This window comes from Chrysemys picta, chromosome 1, assembly GCF_011386835.1.
Source record: "Chrysemys picta bellii isolate R12L10 chromosome 1, ASM1138683v2, whole genome shotgun sequence".
Taxonomy (NCBI): Eukaryota; Metazoa; Chordata; order Testudines; family Emydidae; genus Chrysemys; species Chrysemys picta.
In genome coordinates, this window is record NC_088791.1 from 222,397,334 (window position 1) to 222,415,954 (window position 18,621).

Genomic DNA, 18,621 nt, shown 5'->3' on the forward strand with positions numbered 1-18,621 from the left:
CTGTCCCCAGAACGGTTACTGCGCTCAGGAAACCCTTGTAAAACACACAGCCAAGTTCCAAGGAAACAAATAGTTCCATGTCCAAAGTATTTTATGTAGATGATCCTAGTAAAATTTCCTTCCATGCACAAAAACGTTCTGGTGCACCATCACAATGAAAAACCAAAAACACAAAGGTTCAGAAGGCAATTAAAGGGAACATGGCAGCACAAAGAAGAACAAAAAAATGAGTCTAAGGCTAAAAGTTAAGCACGACATTTTTATAAAAAAAATTTATTTAGATGAGGTCTCAAACATTTTTAATATGAATTTACAAACATTTCAAGTTAGTGCATAATATTGTGACAACCAAGAATGGGAAAAACAGAACAGATAATGGTTGATTTTCTGATACCTAATTATCATCTTGATCATATGCCCTAGTATGTGAGGTGAGGGGGAGAGAAAAAACAGAACACTGGGAAAAAAACCCAAATAATTAAGCCATGATCCCTCTAATCTAACTTTCATTGGCACCAGATAATAACCATTCATAACTTAATATTTACAATGCTAGATATACTATTGGGATGCATGGAAGAATAATTTGTCATCTCTATGTGTGGTGAAGAAGCAAGGTATGTATGACTGCCCTATGGCTTTTTTGAATGTGCCAATGGAAGTCAATGCTTCTTTTCCCCCAGAGGAAAAAGAGAGGAAATGTTGAGTGAATCTTATAAAACAACTGTCAACAGCTGCTGATCTATTGAATGTAGGGTATTATTTCAACTCAGTACATGTTGTTGCAGATATTCTTCATGAAATGGCAAAGTTAATAAAGACAAATATTTGAATTTTTTTTTTAAATAAGTGTAATACATAGATTTTGAAATATTCAAGTGTGTTCTTTTAAGGACCCAGAACAGCACAAAATAGTTTGCTTGTATGAGAAGGGACAATCTGGCAATTACAATATTCACTTTGACTTATACTTTCTATGTAGTATTTTAGAGTAGGATTCCCCTTCTTGAAGTTGTTTCAGACTTCATTCAAAGGCGGTTCAACTCATTCACCCTCCTGAATCTTTGCCCTCTTTAGATAGTCTGTGTCAAATGCTGCACTGCAAGTATTCCTACTGTCCAACAAACTGGCTTGATTGTAGTCCATTGCTACAACTGCTGGTTGGGTAAAATGAATCTCCTAGGTCTTCTTTAGCAGAGCATGCAATGCAGCAAAAGCAGAGGTAAATGGGTGCAATAGAATACCTGAGCTCCACTTAGACAACAATGGAGTCAGGCTGTTGGTACCTATAAAAAATTCTGTATTTAACAAATGCACACACATTTACATTTTAGAGTTAGTCAGTTATAGTATGTAACTCACCAATTTAGTTGGACTGCCCTTCCAACTAGCTTTCTCCTTGAATGTGGTATAAAAAAATTGAGAATTACCTAAAATTAATCTAGACATAAAAGTTTCAAGAAGTTGTCTCAGATGATGCACTGATGCCAACTATCAAGTCCAAAACAAAAACATCGTTTCTCACCCCAGCCCTTAAAAATTGTTTCTTGATTGCTTCCTTATGAAGTAAAGAGTGCCTCAAGTGTTTTTTGATTTTTTTAAAGTTCTTCTAATTTTTACATTAGAAATATCAAGTCTTGATTTTGTTCTAGCCATGATCAACCTTCTGTAGAACAGGAGAACTGGGGCGGGGGGTGGGGGGATGGGACATTACAAGAGACTGAAATCTAAGATGTAGTTTTCACAGCCTTTAATTGTAAAAGGAAAGAATGTTTAGTCACACTGCTTCAAACTGAATTTTTTTATTGTTTTGTTTTATGAAACAAAAAAAAAATGAAAAGAAATATTCAAACAAACAGCTGGGAGAAAAGCTCCCTGTGTGAAGACAGCATCCCTTTCTCTCATTCAAGAAATGAAAAAGATTTAAGTTTAATGTGATGTTACTATTCCATTTAGTTCTATAGTCTTCCAGCACAGACAACACAACTTTTATTTCTTGGAGACCATCTTTATACATCATAAAGGAGCAATAAATAGCTCAGGAAAAGAAATGTTTTCCTTTGCAGGTCACCCATAAGGAAAGCAACTCCACCACACTTTTGTGCCTCCATCAGTGCCCTGCCATGGAAGCCTCACACTTTAACTTCGGTCTGGTCTATAACAGATATCCTGGCATAGCTATTTCAGTTAGGAATGCTATTATTTTTTTTTTTTTAAACTGAAACAGTTATACCTGTATGTGCTCCAGTGTGGATGCAGTTATAGAGGTATGAGAGATTATTTCCTTATGGGAAGCTACACTGATATAAGCTCTTTTATACCAATACAACAGCATTCATGCTAGGGGCAGCTATACTGCTTTAACTACACTGATAGAGTTAACTACCATTATAGTTAAGGTGGATACAATTTTTCATTTTAGACAAGCCCTTACTGTAAAATACAAACATAAACTGTTTATCTGAACCCATTTAAAAGAACCCTCCCACACACATTTAACACTTTTGTATATGCTAGTAAGTTCTGACAGCTTCCTCAAATTCTTAGGAAAACACTGCAAATTTGAGCCCAATCCTATTCCTGGTGAAATCAGAGGGAGTTTTGCCACTGACTTCAATAGGAAGAGGATCAAGCCCTCTGGTGCTTAATACAACAGCTGTTCCATACCCAGTACTAATAATTAGAATAACCTTTAACAGAATTAAGAGTCTGATTAAGATTACAAACTGCAAATCCAATCTCTAACAGGATGAAAAAATATGTCTAACATGGTATTTAGAGTACTCACATGGTAAGATCTGCAGTGAAGTAAAAACTGATCTGCTACATTTCAGAAATGAGAAGTCTAAAGAGAGATGTCAGAACAAATTGCATAAGCATAGAGTATTATCATTACAAAAAATGTACTAATGCCACAATAGCTGCACTGGGAGCTATTATAGTACTTGTGATTTGGTACACATTCTATGGTACCCATTTCCACTGTTTTTGCAGTTGGCTCAGACAAACCAGTTTTGATATGGTACAAAACACAGGACTTAGTGACTGATTAAATACTTGCAATTCTAGAAAAGTTATCTATCTCCAGATCACGCTACTACAGTCCCACCCTTTAACAGCTCTGTGTCAGTCACTATAAAATATAATATAGAATAGCAAGAATCCAAAAGGATGCATCAAAAATTCATTTGCCTCCTAGGGTCCTCAAAACAATTAAAAAAAGAATAGTGAATGCATTAACAAAGCCTTTCAACTAGCATACATTTGACCCGAGACTCAATATTCAGTCTTTGACCTTGTATATACTGGGGATTTGCTTTCATTTCAGTCATTATTATAACTGGACAGATGCAACCCCTCATGTACACAGAGCTGCTATATGTACTGGTGGAAGAGCTCCTCCCTGCTTCAAATGGAATAAGCTACACCAGGTGTACCTTAAGGGTTGCACCAGTCCAGTTACACCGATGACTGTAATAATGGCAAATCCTCAATGTAGACAAGGCCTTCTTCTTGTGCTTTTGCACAAGGTAGGCTAAAATTCTTGTGGGTTTAATCTGTTGAATCCTGAGTTTGACTTGAATCCTCTATTCGTTAGAAGTGGTGCAAACTGTGCCCACCAAAACTCTGGTTTATCTCACTTGCATTGACGTGCATCCTTGACCAGCTTTTATCTTTCACCCCACCTGCAGATGCCAAAACCCTCACAAATGACAACAGCAAAATCTCATGCACATTCTGTTTTGTATATGAATAACTCTATCATTAGGAACATATTTAAAACAATCATAGGTCAATTCTCCTGGTTTTCTTTCCCGCCCACCCACGATTTCTTGGGAAGCAACATATTCTTTACAAAGAGGAAAAACAGATCGTTGGGGAGCCTTAACATTACAACAGTATCAATAACTAATTTCTCTTGCGTAGTAGCACGTCCAAAAAATTAATACAAGTAGGGAACACATTTTGTAATAAGTGTCCTGTTCTAACTTGCTGGAGCTTTGTTTACACCCTAAACCATGCTGCATTAGTCAACTAAGAATCCATAGTTGACTTTTTTAGCCAAATAATCTGTATCTGTTTGAAAAAAATCTCTAGACTATTAGCAGTGAGGCCCTGTCTCAACTCGAGTGACATTCTGAGCATTGCTGCTCTTCTGCTTTCCGTGGTCTTTCAATGTGCCCTCCTTCCTCTTCCCCTTTGGATGCACAGCATGCATGGGCAGCACCCTGATGCCCCTGGCACCTTGTACATTTCTGCTTTAATGCACAGACAGCGTGGGAGCACGTGCCACTGTTGCAAGCCCGGCACACCTGACTTTTATCATCCGTCCTGGAATTTTGAGGCCGCAGTGGAGCCTGCTGGTCACCCGCAGCCTGCGGCTGCCTGGTTGTCGATGGCTTTAACGGGGCCATCCACTTCATCCAGAGATTCAAGTCAACATCCCCCCAGGCCATGGTGGGGTCCTTGGCCGCCAGCCGCCTGAAGTCCTCGTCATAGTGCAGCCAGGAAGTGCCGCCGTAGGTGGCGTGGAATTTGCGGATGACATCCAGGTATTTGAACATGGCCCCACACCTGTTGGGGTGCTTCTCGCACAGCACACTGGCGTACACCAGGAAGGCGGAGACCCACTGGTCCAGCGTGTCCCCCAGCCCCTGGCCAGGCTCGTGCTCCGGGGCCAGCTCTGTGTGGAGCAAGGAGAACAGGTCAATGAACTCCCCCCTCCAGATCCGCTCCTTGGTGGCCTTCGCCAGCTGGTAGCCCAGGGGTCTCCGCAGCCCCACGTAGGGACTCGCTGCCTCCGGGCAGGGCTCCCCCTGGGTGGCGGGCGGAGGCCCCGGCGAGCTGCTCGCAGCCTCCGGGCCCTGCGGCCCGACCGGGCCTTGCGGGGCCGCCGCCAAGGCCGCCTGCCGCTCCAGCCACCTGGGGTTCACGTACACGGTCCTCAGCCGCGGCGCCGCCCCCGCCCTGCTGCCCCCGGGCCCCGGCTCCCGCGCCAGCCCGGCCAGCTCCCGGAAGATGCCCAGCGCGGCGGGCAGGCCGCTGCCCTGCGCTCGTGGGGCCGGCGGGGCCAGGAGCGGGGCGAGAAGCGGGACGGGGGCGGCCCACGGGTGGGAGAGCCCGGCAGGCCCCGCCGCGCTACCGGGCGGGGCCGGGACCAGCCCCGCTAGGCCCAGCTCTCCCTGGGCGCCGCCGAGCACCTCCTCCCGCGGGGCCCAGCGGGGCAGGCCGAGCCCCGCCCGCTCCCGGGAGCCTCCCGCCTCTCGGCGCCCCGCCAGCGGCGCCCCCTGCGCCTGGGGGGGCCCCGGGGCTCCAGGCCGGCGCCGGCGGCGGCTCCTCCGCCTCCCACGTGGCATCGGCGCGGCTGGGGCTGACGCGCCGCGGGAGGCGGCGGCTCCAGCCCCAGTGGTGGGGCGCGGCGGCAGGAGCCAGCCCGCAGGGGTGGGGCGGATCGGTGCTTCCAGGGCCCTACAGCCGCCCAGGCCAGCGAGTCCCGTCTCTGCTCCCCGGAACTAGGGACCCGCAGGGCCGGCCCCGCCCCCGTGACAGGGACTCACCGCCGCCCTCCGGCCCGAGCTGCTCCTCCCTCCCCAGTTTTACACCCCCTCCTCCCTCGGGCAGGGAGTGCCACACCGTGGGACTCACATCTGTGTTCCGGGGTCCAATCGCAATGCAGTTGCCCTGTGTGCGGTCCCCCGCTTCATGCCCACAGCTTTCTTTGTAACCCACAACAGAGAGAGCTGCGGCGCTGCACTGGTTGTACGCGGGTCCCCAAGGCTGTTGTTGCAATCAGGGACTGTTTCTAAGACCCCACTTAGGGAAGCACGTGCTAGCTGAACTCAGTTTCAACACAATATAGCTATGGGCAGACTGTCCAACTCAAATCGTGTTACAAGCTAAGGTCCCAGCAGGTACACAAAGCAGCTGGGTGGTAACATGGTTTATGATTGTGGCTAATCTGGGCAAAAGCATGGTTTGGTTAGTCAGGATGAAAAGAACAGGAGTACTTGTGGCACCTTAGAGACTAACACATTTATTAGAGCATAAGCTTTCGTGGACTACAGCCCACAGGATGGACATGGCCAGTGTGAGCTACGTCTGTACCTGGGCTAATACATCTTTTTAAAACCTGGCTATAACATAGTTTGGCTCCTCCTGCCACACTATCCAGCAAATTCTGTTTTAACTAAATACAGTTGTTAAACGTGGTTGCTTGCTCTGTATAGGTGAGGGTCTAATTTATCTAAAAACTAGGACCAGGTTTAGATGGGGCCTTAGTGCAGGCAGCTCCGTTCTACTGAGACAATGTTATCAGTTTAAGGGGAGGGACTGTGGAAATAGATCCTGAGAGGGGACCATTCACCCCATGACATGGTGGCTTATAGCCAAACAGTTTCATTTGTGTGATAAACAAGTGTGTGTGCCACTGTTGCCAACTTTCACGCGGTAAATAAGCACCCCGACTTTCACAATAAACCAAAAATCAAGCTAATCCCATTTCAAAATAAGGCCAAAACAAGCGAATCCCTAAGAACCCCAACACTCTATTGACTGGTTTCAGAGTAGCAGCCGTGTTAGTCTGTATCCGCAAAAAGAACAGGAGTACTTGTCAAGTATCAGAGGGGTAGCCGTGTTAGTCTGAATCTGTAAAAAGCAACAGCGGGTCCTGTGGCACCTTTGAGACTAACAGAAGTATAGGGAGCATAACTTTTCGTGGGTAAGAACCTCACTTCTTCAGATGCATCCGAAGAAGTGGGCTGTAGTCCACGAAAGCTTATGCTCTAATAAATTTGTTAGTCTCTAAGGTGCCACAAGTACTCCTGTTCTTTTTACTCTATTGACTAGATCCCCCGGCGTGCAGTGTGCAGGGCCCGCTGTGCACCCCTGACTCTCTACCCCACTTGCCCCTGCTTGCCGGGAGCCAATCAAAAAAAAGAAGCAACAAGCTACAAGCCAAACAAGCAACAAACTACAAACAAAAAACTAGCCAACAAGCAGCTCACAAGCCAATTAAGCCAAAAACAAGCCCAATTTCTGTTTTTTCCCCCACGGGTTTGGCATGTGCTGCCGGTGATTCAGGGAACACAACACAGTAAATGGCATTTGAGAGAAACATTGTTATGAGTTTGTATTTGCAGATTCATTTAGCTCTTTTCTTTGGTTAGTAAGACTTAATTTCCTGTTGGAGTTATATGTTCATCTGAACCTCTTGGCTGAATAATGTAATATGTTGGGAGTGTTTGATTTGGAGTGTAAAGCTGATTACTGAAAGGCTCTATCTAATCTATAATAAAAAATATTATGTGGGGGCCCAGCATCATTCCAGCTCCTTATTTATCTCATTTAAATATTAATTTGTATCTCTATTTATAAATAATTTATGTTTTTAAATATAATGTCCTTATGAATCAGGCTCTAGCAGATAAAGAGCTGCTGGTCTGAGTGAAGTCTGCTGACATTAGGAGGTGCCATAGCTACTTACCTGTGGAGTTCTGAGCCAGGTCAGGAGTGAGTAAATGCAAGGACTATGGAGGGAGCCAGGGTTCAGCTTCAGATCCAGTCACGTCTAAACCTTTTAGTATTAGGATGGTCCAGTCCTGTTCCCATTGAAGTCATTAACAAAACTGAAAGGTATTTGAGCCTAGATGCTCAAAGGCATTTAGACATATAACTCCCATTGATTTCAATGGGAGTGAGGAGCCTAAACACCTTTGAGGATCTGGGACATGGTTACTATCCTTCATGGACATTATGTTCACCCACTTGCCAACGGAAACAGAATTCTGAAGTCTTGCTTTCAGAGCACACCCCGTCGAGTGGCAACTCTGAACAGGGTTAGACAATATGGTGGTAAAAACACCTCTATGCTGGTGGTGTATGCTACCACTTACACCGTGATGGAGATAAGGCCTCTGTTACAGACTTACCAACCCTTCCTTCTTCATCTGAGGACTAGTAAAGCTATATCTTAGGTATCAGCCTATTGTGACATCACTGTTTTATTTAAAATCTCCAGTCCTCCAATTGGTCCTCTGACAAAACACATTAATTCAAGACTTGGAGTTTATAATGTAAGAAAGAAGCAGGAAAAAATAAGATAACTACATATTTTTAATTATACTTGAGCCCATTTTGATACATTGTACAGCAGTAATGAAAGGATGCAAACCCTTTTTCTTTTTCTTTCCAATTCACTTTTAACTTAAGTTTAACAAGGTTTTAGTCACAGTAGCTGGAGGATCTGTGTTCAATTTGTGAAATGAAGAAGTTCATATTTTGTAGCAACTTTTCATTCATTTTCTGTAGTGACTATGAGCAAAAATTACTGCTGGCATAAGTAGGTGCATGTCTAGTGATGAGTTTTTAAACATTTTGTTTTTAAATTCCTCTCAAGTAACTTAAAAAAAAACAACCCCCAAAACTCAACCTCTTACTAACTCTGAATTCATCAAACTGGGGCATTAGTCTTATCAGAATTCGTTGAAAGTTTTGTACAGCACAATAATTCCTCTAAAACTTGCCTGAGCAGCCTGCTAGCACAATAGTGAGTGTTGTAGGATCTATACAGTATTTATACTGACTCTTTAAAGGTTTCTGGAGATTGAGGTTTTCTTAGCTTTAGTCTAGATTTTTTCTCATTCATATTTTGTTAACTCCTTTTGAAAATGTCATTCATGTGCCAATACACAGTAAAGATTTTTCAGTTCTGACAGCTTTAAGTAATACATTTTTAAAGTAATACATTATGTTAGGTTTGGCTGGCTCTGGGTTATATGAGTTTAAAAAAATAGTAATTAACTGGTTTAAGATATCATTTTGTGTTGATAGAACTCAAATATGGCTTTGACTTAAAACAATAACAATTGACAAATTCTGGGATCCAGTGGCACATGCAGGCTGGAATTATGGTAGCCAAAGGGCCTTGAGAAAATATATCTTTAGTTAAGCAGGAGGACAGTGGTTTCTTAGGTCTGTCTGCAGCATGGCTCAGGGCAAAACTCAATTTGTGGGGACTGAAGCTGATTCAGAATGAAACTGATGAGTGGAAAGGAAGAAGTCATAACAATTAACTTAATTCATTCCTCAGAATTTCTCTCTCCGCAATCCCATTGCTTTAGTAATCCATATTAATTCTACTACTATTTTTTTAATATACTTTTTAAAACTTGAAGGAAGTATCCTCAAACTCAGAGTGGCTGGTCAATTATTGAACAAGATAGCAACAGGATGAGTTCAGACATTAAGATTAAGATAGGGCAAATAGTAAACATTCCTTCTGGAGCAGGGGACCCAAGTAATAATTCTTGCAGAATTTAAGCTTTCATTTTACAAATGTTAAGATAACCTTCCAAATGTGAATTGGAGCTCCATTACCTGTGCTGCTGTTAATAATTTACTAAAGATTCTAGACTAGGCCTACTCTACATTTATAGTGACATAGCTATGTTGGTCAGAGGTTGAAAAACCACACCCCCTAGCATCATAGTTATGCCAACAAAACCCCCAGTGTAGACACACAAGAGATCTTCTGCTGGCATAGCTAATGTTGCTCAGGGAGTTGGTGTTCCTACACCAGCAGAACTCCTCCCGCTGTTGGCATATGTTGCATCTACAATAGGGACTATGCACTCAGAGACTTTGTAGTGTAGACATAGTCCTAGGCGGCCACTGAAAACCCTGTGGGCAGCAACATAATGAGCAATCGTGCCATATTATCAGCATAACCGGCAATCAGTGTCATATTACTGTTTCTTGAGAAAGCTATAAGCAGCAGCAAAGACAGACATTAAAAGTGTTCGCTTTGGTCTTTTATTGTGTTGCCTCCAGACCCTCTGTTCTGACAGTACCAGCCTTATCTGCTTGTTTATCAGCTTCTCACACAAACCTCCACACATCTTTTTACACGCTGCCCTTTATGCACGGAACTCCTTTTCTAAAGTAATCCGTAAATCCCTACTGTCTCCTCCTTCAAATCCCTCCTCAAAATCCACATCTGTCATGAAACCTATCAGACATCAGATACCTAACAATGGTTAGGTTGAGGGAGGAGGGGAGGGAATGCGGAGTGACATCATGTATAGCATCCCCCTTGGCTGGTAATAGCCGGAAAGCCACCATCTTTTGTTTACAGTTCCGCACGCTCAGTCGTATAGTGCCTTTGCTACTGGTTTTCTTAAGTGTTAGTGCAGGTGTAGGCAACCTATGGCATGGGTGCCAAAGGTGGCACGCGCGGTGATTTTCAGTGGCACTCACACTGTCCAGGTCCTGGCCACCAGTCTGGGGGGCTCTGCATTTTAATTTAATTTTAAATGAAGCTTCTTAAACATTTTAAAATCCTTATTTACTTTACATACAACAATAGTTTAGTTATATATTATAGACTTATAGAAAGAGACCTTCTAAAAACGTTAAAATGGCACGCGAAACCTTAAATTAGAGTGAATAAATGAAGACTTGGCACACCACTTCTGAAAGATTGTCGACCCCTGTGTTAGTGTGTTCTTTTGATCTGTACATATGTTCAATTGTGTATTTTAGTGTGCACGCCACTTTCTGCTTCATGTGCTATCCATGCTTCACATGATTGAGTTTGCAGGTGAACACACACAAGCGATTTAATAACTGGGGTGACAGTATGCCAACGTAAGTTAAGTCAACATAATTTTGTAGAGTAGACGTGGCCTATGATTCTGATGATCCATCTCTATGTTGCTAAACTGGCACTTGTGACTGGCGATTCAGAGTTGGATCACTCGCTGGAGATAGGCAGATAGTATACAGGACAGCCTTGAATAGGGGAAGTGGAACCATAGGATCCCTTCCCCACTTTGTGGACAAGTGCAAAGGGAAACAACTTGTGCCTCCCCCCCGAAACAGTAACTTAGGCAGCCCTTCCCCAGTGATGGAGCATTGGGGAAGGTATGAGAGGGGATTCAGGCTGCATTTTACAGCTGGATTCTCTGGCTGATGATGTCCAGGTGCATTTCCCACAGGATAACTGGGGAGAGCATGACACAGCTTCAACTCCCAGCATCTCTACTCCTCACTCTTTTCTTATCCCCATAATGTTCCTTGATAAGTCTGGAGGAGGGGGAGAGGAAGAGAGCTGATAGCTGCAGCTCTATCAGTCATGCAGCTTACAGCTCTGCAAAGAAGTTTGCACAGCGCATATGGGTTCCAATATTGCTAACACTCTATCATGCAGCTCCAAAACCAAGGTCAAATAACTATTCATATTTTACATTTTAGGCCTTCTTCTTGGTACCACATGTAACCCTTCAGCCAGGTGTCGCTGACAGCAACAAGGGCTGGGTTAAATATCTAAGGGTTCCTCTTAACATTACAAAACCTAACCAGCGCCACCCCTCACCCAGATATCTGGGTAAACTAAATACTACCCCATGCTGCCTCTAAGAGGCAATACTTCCCCAATCACAAGCACTGAGTCTGTGTATAACAAAAGAAAACTTTTATTAACAGCAGAAGGAATTCAGCATTAATTTGGGAAAACACTGCACCAGTGATACAAAAGTATGCAAACCATAACTAAACACCAACCCAGCAGAATCTTGGGCAGTGTCCTTTGCTTTAGTTTCTCACATAATGATGTGAAAGTCTGATGGAGGAATGTCCTTTTAATACACCACTCCCTTTCGTGCCATAGCGTAGCTAGTCAGCAAAGTCAGACAATTCAAGGGTACATTTGCATGGGTTCACATCCCACTCATGAAGGGGAGGTTGACTAACACGTTTGCTGCTGCTCACCACTGTCACCATTGTCTTTGTCACTGCTTGTTGCAACAAACTTTGCTGTTTCTCATTGCTGTCTCTGCTGCCACTCGTTGCTGCATTTGCCACTGCTCACTGCTGTCTCTGCTGCCTTTGCCTCTAGCTGCAGTATCACATTCTGAAGTTCCTTCACTTAGCCCAGTTCTTAGTGATTTCAGCAGGTAGTGAGGAAACTCACTACTACATCCTCCACGTTGTCTTTCATCACAAAACTATCCCCACAGCTCATCAGTGATTTCAGCTCTAATAACCATTGAGCAGATACATTGAATTGAATCTGAATTAAATACTCTAAATTGAATCTTACCATCTGTCTTTAAATATAGGAAGGGAAAAAAATCAAATCTTTGTAACTGGGGTTCTTTAAACAAAGACTTTAACACCAGATATTCACCCCTTTTGACTTTCACTTGAATTTTTCATCACTACCCCCTGCTTAGTGAGTGAGGTTAGAGTTAGGGAGACTCTCCTCCCCAAACTAGGGCATATTAAGTACAGTTCTTCTATCCTTTACTTATTAAATGAGGATAACAACATTTAATTAACCATGCATTCAAGACCAAAGTGAATTTTAACCCAAAACAGCCAAAATTGATCACTTTGACAAAGCGGGTCTGCCTGATGATCACCTAGGCAAAATAGGTGTGTCTATGCAAATAAGGTATGCTCTTGAGGTCTTTTCCCCCATGTCACGGTGCAAGGCAACTGCATCTGTATTTCCAATGCTTAATTTGTGCCAGGGCTTGCCAAGACTGAGCTCCGGAAGCTCTAGGCTTGGCAGTTCATAGCCCCGGCACCTCTGGGCTTGCCGCATGAATTATGAAAGTAAAACAATTGCTTGAGCCCTGGCACTCTTTCATTACAAATTAAGCACTGTGTATTTTCCCTCCATGATCCAGCAAGGGCACCCATTCTCAGGCTTCCCGCTCCCCTGGCTATCACCTCTCTTGGGTGGAGAGACCCACACCTCTCTCCCTTTTGACCAGAGTATTTCCAGGCTGCGTAGTTCCTGCCTTCACTGTGTATTTCCCAGCACAGACATGTTGCCTAAGAATGCTTGGTTGTTTTCTCCTCAGAGATGGTTAACAGGGAGAATTGCTACAGTTATAAGTTACAACACAGCTTTTTCTATGCAAGTCTAATTTTTTATTAAGGTAAAAAGCATTACACAGAAAACATATGAAAAACAATAAAATAACTTACCCCCATGCCAATAAGCTTACCAGAATTAACCCCAACCCTAATAGGGATTCTGGCAGGCCCAGTCCTTCCAACCCCCTACCTTAAGGATTGAGGGTCTGTCTGCTTGCTGCATCAGGAAGAAGGCTAAGAGCCAGTTTAAAACTAAGATATTTATCCAAAAAGTCTTTCCTTTGTTGGTCCCTGGAGAAACTAGTTTGAACAAGTACATGTATACATTTCCATGGGGGTGGTTTCTCTGGAAAGGTTACAACCTGAGTGGATTTGCCTAATCACCCCTTGCTGTTCTCCTATTTACCCTTCCCATGAAAATATATACAATAACACATACACAGTTGCATTTTAATACAATGGACTCCAAATCTATTAACAGAATTCAATCAAGTGTAATTCAGTAAACTTCATTTAGTAGTATATTGCAGGAAATTGTCAGTCTGCCACACCCCAGTTCATCACTAGGTGGCAAGGGAGAGCTCCTTCAGATGTTGGCTTGTACCTGCATGAGACCTCACTGAAAGCATTAATTAGGATGCAAAATTTAGCTTTAAATAGAACCTTAACTGCAACGTTAAGTAGGGGGTAACTAGCATAGTCCAATAATTAATCAGTGGAACAGTCTCTCATGAGAAGTGGGAGAAGTTACATCTTACGATTTAAAAAAAAAATGAACAAAGCACTTGAAAAACATAGTGTAGAGAGAATCCTTAATTTGAAGGTGGATGGCTGAATATGCCTCTTCTCTCTGTAAGTCTAATGGCCAAAAGCTTCAGAGGGGAAAGGGCTCTCTACTCCCTCTACTGCTGAAAAGGAAAACATTCCTCTAGTCACCATAATTATACAACATAATTATACATGAACTTAGATTTCATAGGATGTGGGCTCCCAGAGAAGCTTGAGAGGGCAAAGAGCTAATTTTCAAGCAGTCGAGATTCTACGCTGAGGTCCTAAGTGCTCTTGGCTCCCCGCTTTTGGGGGCTTGCTGAAAGAGGCAATGCAGGCTGATTACAATGTTGAGAGAAGATGTAGAGAACAGAAGAAGAACTGAGTACACTACCATGATGTCCTGCTTTTCCAGCACTTTAATAAAGTTGAATCACTATGCTGGGGTAGGCAGTTGTGGTTCCAGACAATCATCTTTCTTAGGACTAGAGATAAATATTCAGACACTCTACTACTAATCCCTGATCCCAGCTATGAGTGGGGTTTGGTGGATGAGTGAGGTCGGTGGTATGGTCCAGCCACTTTTAATACCTGTGAAACATTCTCACTGGTGGGTGGGATGGGCGTTAGATGGATTGCTGGAATGGGAAGTGTATTTTACTCTTTATTTGCATACATATGTGTGTATGTGTGTCTATCTATTTATGTTATGTTGCTGTGTTTTTCCAAGCATATGACTGTGTTCTCTTTCCCTTAATAAAGATGTCCTTGTTTGTACACAATCTGGGAGTGTGTTTGGGAGTGGGGAAGTCCTGCCTGTGAAGGGAGTGTTTGGTTTTCCTAGGGTTTTGGGTGGGGTTAGTTATTTGTTTGGATTAGTTATTTGTCAAGAGTGACCCTAGATATATTGAACCCGGCCTTTTTTGCTGCTATTAACCACGTGGAAAAACACATATATGTCTTTATTTTTGATTACTATAATAATGCTTGCTGTTACCCCATGCCATCCACATGGATTCTTGTCAGATGCCTCTTCTAAGTGCTGTTATTCTGCTGGACGTTGTCAGAGAGGAAGCAGAGTCTGAACTCAATATAGTAGTTTTCTTATTCGTTAAACAAAATAGAAGAATCTTTTCAGTTGGTACAGGATGGGAAAAAACTCAAAAAGCAGAGGATTTACATTAATTTACACCAGTTGAGGATATGACCCATATAAATAGAAGCCACTTTGCCTAGTACTTTAGCCATTCCCTGAGTCTTTCTCTGAAAACGTCAGGCTGAAGGAACAGCACTATAATGGAAATGTATAGTTATATAAGCATTCTGCAAAATTATGCTCTATAGTAGTATTTATGACAGATTATAATCAGATGGGAATGCGCCAAGTGATTTGATATGGATGATTTACTGGGCTTTAGCCAACCAGGCATTGGAGACAATAAGGTTGAAAAAAAAAGTTTTTGAGCATTCACCAAAACCTTTTTGAAGCAAATGCACTTTCCACTATAACAAAATTGTAGCAAAATACCGGGAAATAAGTTTACATCGAATGCTCTTTATTGATACTTCATTTTACTCCCCCTAGGTAGAAACAGGTTCAGCGGAAGATAAATGACAAATCCAATACCACAAACGTCAGTCTGCGCAAAGCTCCGGTCAGTGCGTTTGTCAGTCGGAGTATAAACCAGCAAGAAAGCCAGCCCGCGGGCAGCCCACACACGAGATCCACCCGGTAGTCCGGGGCTCTGGGCAGGCCCCGGCAGGAACAGCTGTGGGGCGAGCGGCAGGACGGCGTGCAAATTTGCAGAGCACCTGCTGCTGCTCTATCAGACCTGGCCCCGCCACTGAGTTAGTCCCCGACTCCCAGGAGCAATAACCATCATTCATACACCTGCATAACAATCGAAGGTGTAACGCAAGCTGTGCTTATCCCGAAGAGGGAAAACACGTAACACGTGTAATGAAATCCTGGGTCGGCTCAAGCCCTGATTCAATATGCGTAAACATCCTGCCATGAAACCCAATAGCTGTGGGATAGCTGACAAGGGACTACAACCAGCGAAACAACCCGGGAGGAGCACTTGCCCGCTGGGCGAGGGTGGCCCATTATTAACACCTCCTTCCCCTACTCCGACAGGCAGCGATTGGGGGAGGGGTCCTCTTCCTGTGGCCATGTACTTCCCTGATGGTCACATGCCTGGGGAAGTTTCAGCCGCCTTTGGATATCTCCCACCCCCGTTTCGTTCCCCAGTAGTTCACCCGGCTGCGCTCGGAGCGGCGCTTGGGGATGCGGGGAGCGCCCGGCCGGGGAGGCAGCCCCAGGACACCCGGCTGCCCTCCCCTCCCGCCGCGTACAGAGGGGACTGGGCAGATCCCGTGCGCATCGCTGCCGCGGGGGGAGTGACTCTGGCAGGCTCCAGAGCGCTGCGATAAAAGCTCCCGCGGCTGCTGCCTCCTTCCCTCCCCTTTTCTTGGCTAACCCTAGCCCTGCTCCCCCCACCCCCAGGCGCAGTGACCGCGGCGGCTGCAAAGCCCCAGCGCACACAGGGCGCCCTGCGGCCAGCATGAGCCTCCCGCTGCCCGCGCCGGGACCGGCCCCTGCGGGCTCCACATCTGCAGCAGCAGCCCCGCGCGGCGCGGGTACCCGCTGACCGCCCAGCTCCGGGACCCGGAGTCGTCGCTCGCTCCGCGGGGCGGCTGAGAGGGGGGGACACCCAGCCTCCTGCCCCCGGCCCGGACACACAGACATTCCCTGCAGCGCTCCGGGGCGGCCGACACCATGTCCGCCCAGAGCCTGCTGAACAGCGTCTTCTCCTGCTCCTCCCCGGCCGCCGCCTCCTCCAAGAGCCTCTCCAAGCGGAGGCTCCGCCAGACCCGCAGCCTGGACCCAGCCATCATCGGCAGCTACAGCCGGGAGGAGGGGGACGCCCCGGCCAGGACGCCCCGAGCCCGGGCGGCTGGCGGCCCCTCGGCGGAGTGCCTAGCCGCCTTCTCCTCCCGCGCCCTGCTGCGCCCGGGGGGCGGCCCGCTCTGCGGCTCGCTCTCCACTCCCAGCACCCCGCTGGAGAAGTCCCCCTCGGGCAGCTTCCACTTCGAGTACGAGTCTAGCCCCCGGGGCAAGAGGAACACGGCCTGGGAGCTGCCTTTCCTGGCGCGCACCCCCTCCGCCTCCGCCCTCAGCGCCCCTGGCGGCGGCGCCGGCACCAACAGCATCTTCTCCTCCCCGAGGAAGTGGCTCCAGCAGAGGAAGGGGCAGCAGGCGCCCAGCAGCCACCCCTCCTCTTACATCGTGTGGAAATCCGAGGTAGGACTCCCCTTCAGCGCGAAAGTCGCCCCCCCACCCCCGCCAGCTGGGCCGAGAGAGGGGGCAGGATGGACCCTCCCCTTGGGATAGGGCTCCCGGGAATCCCCAACTTCCTCAGGTCCCTTCTGCCCTGAGGACAGGCTCCCTTGATCCTACCGGGGTGGGTCTCCCTGCCCCCCCCCCCCCGCTCCTTCTACACGTTGGGAAAGGGTCCCTGCTCATCTCTCTCTTCCCAGGTTGCTGAGCTATCCACGAGCTCCTGGTTTGCGTTAGTCAGATACTAGGGGCATTTGGCTTCTGCTGCTGTTGTTGTTAGAGGTCAAAGGAGGAGCTGTGTGAATGAGGAGAATCCCATGGCGGTAGCAGGTGCCTTTCTTGATCTATCAGTGAGGATGGGAGAGCACTTGACAGGTTTTGCCGATAGAGTGCACCTAGAGCACTTAAGGAGAGTTCTGAGTGGCTGTACGCTGCGTTTCCAGCCTGGACTGAGTCCGGGAAAGCTCGGGGGTGGGCACGTGTACATGGGTCTTGCTGTATGTTCGTTAAGAATTGAAATATGTGATCAGTCACAACATCTGAAGTCTCTTCCTAGTAATTCTCTTATTCGTGTTTGTAGTAGAAACATACAAGAATCAAGCATATACACACAAACACAGAAACAACAAACACACAGAATTATAAATACTTATGGATAACTGTAGATATTAATTGTTGTGCACTCTTCAAAAAACACATACACTTTTTCACAGCTATTTCTTTAAAGAATATACAGGGGTTTTAAAGTTAAACTCGTTGGTCTGGTTTGTTGGCAGGGTAAACTTTTGTATTTGATGTTTCTAAGATTAATTCCATATATAGCTGTACTGGGCACATAAAACTCTCCCCTCCCACTCTAACACCTCATAAACTTGAATATGTAATGGCTTCTAACAAGATAGGCACATTATTTTTAATGCGCACACCCGGTGATCTCAGTTTATCTGACCACATAGATTTGTTTGAGCCACATGAGCAGCCACTGCATTCCAAAACAAATCTAGTTTAACAATGCAAATATGTATTGGTTTAGTTTATGTCTTATGTGCTGTGGTTATCATAGCTGGTTGACAAAGCTATTAAAATAATGTGACATTGTTAGTTGATTGTAATTGGTTTGAAGATAAAGTATAGCTGTAAACTACTTAAGTTTTAGATGTGGCACACGTTTTCCCTTCTATTTTTGGTACAGTTTTTATTTTGTTAACTATTTGTGGTTAATATTTGTGATGCATTCAAATTGCAATTAGAAGGTAACCTTCTTCCATAAGGACAATAAGGTAGAGATATAAGGTACATTTCACACTCCTGAAGAAGAGCTTTGTGTAAGATGGAAAGCTTATCTCTGTCACCAACAGAAGTTAGTCCAATAAAAGATACTACCTCATCCACCTTGTCTCTCTAATAGAGAGACATTCTTCCATTATCTATAACCATTTCTATAACAGTTAACGAAATCTCATCCATCATTCCAGTACTGGTGTAGAATTCTTAAGTAAAATGCTTAATATGAGTATGATTTGTGGTTCAAAATGAAGCTGAAAACTGTCATGACAGAGGAATAGAAGATAGTTGTAAGAGCAAAATATAACACTAAACATAAAAGCTCTCAACATCTGTCAATGCTGTAT

The 18,621-nt window shown here is 45.1% G+C and overlaps 2 protein-coding genes across 6 annotated transcripts in view; one reads left to right on the forward strand and one right to left on the reverse strand.

The window, feature by feature from the left end:
• Positions 1-245: 245 nt before the first annotated feature.
• Positions 246-5,787, reverse strand: LOC101934569 (collagen alpha-1(II) chain-like). Of its 5 annotated transcripts, none has more exons than XR_010597647.1 (5): positions 5,647-5,787; positions 4,314-4,684; positions 2,789-2,845; positions 1,363-1,398; positions 246-1,286 (listed from the first exon to the last, which is right to left on the reverse strand). XR_010597647.1 is itself a non-coding variant. In XM_024110893.3 (3 exons), exons 1-2 carry the CDS (start codon positions 5,355-5,357, stop codon positions 2,831-2,833), a joined length of 1,059 nt encoding a protein of 352 aa, XP_023966661.1. In that variant the 5' UTR covers positions 5,358-5,494; the 3' UTR covers positions 246-1,286; positions 2,789-2,830. The 5 variants fall into 5 exon arrangements, 1 of the variants encoding a protein (XP_023966661.1); XR_010597648.1 differs by lacking the exon at positions 5,647-5,787 and adding an exon at positions 5,559-5,617; XR_006172184.2 differs by lacking the exon at positions 5,647-5,787 and having other exon boundaries at positions 4,314-5,494.
• An 8,830-nt stretch (positions 5,788-14,617) lies between these two features.
• The window catches only part of ARHGAP6 (Rho GTPase activating protein 6), a 461,625-nt gene continuing 457,621 nt past the window's right edge, over positions 14,618-18,621 (forward strand). Inside the window, exon 1 of the mRNA XM_042840151.2 lies at positions 14,618-16,954. Coding sequence (XP_042696085.1) covers positions 16,430-16,954 — 525 coding nt within the window. The 5' untranslated portion in view covers positions 14,618-16,429. The remainder of the gene's footprint in view (positions 16,955-18,621) is intronic.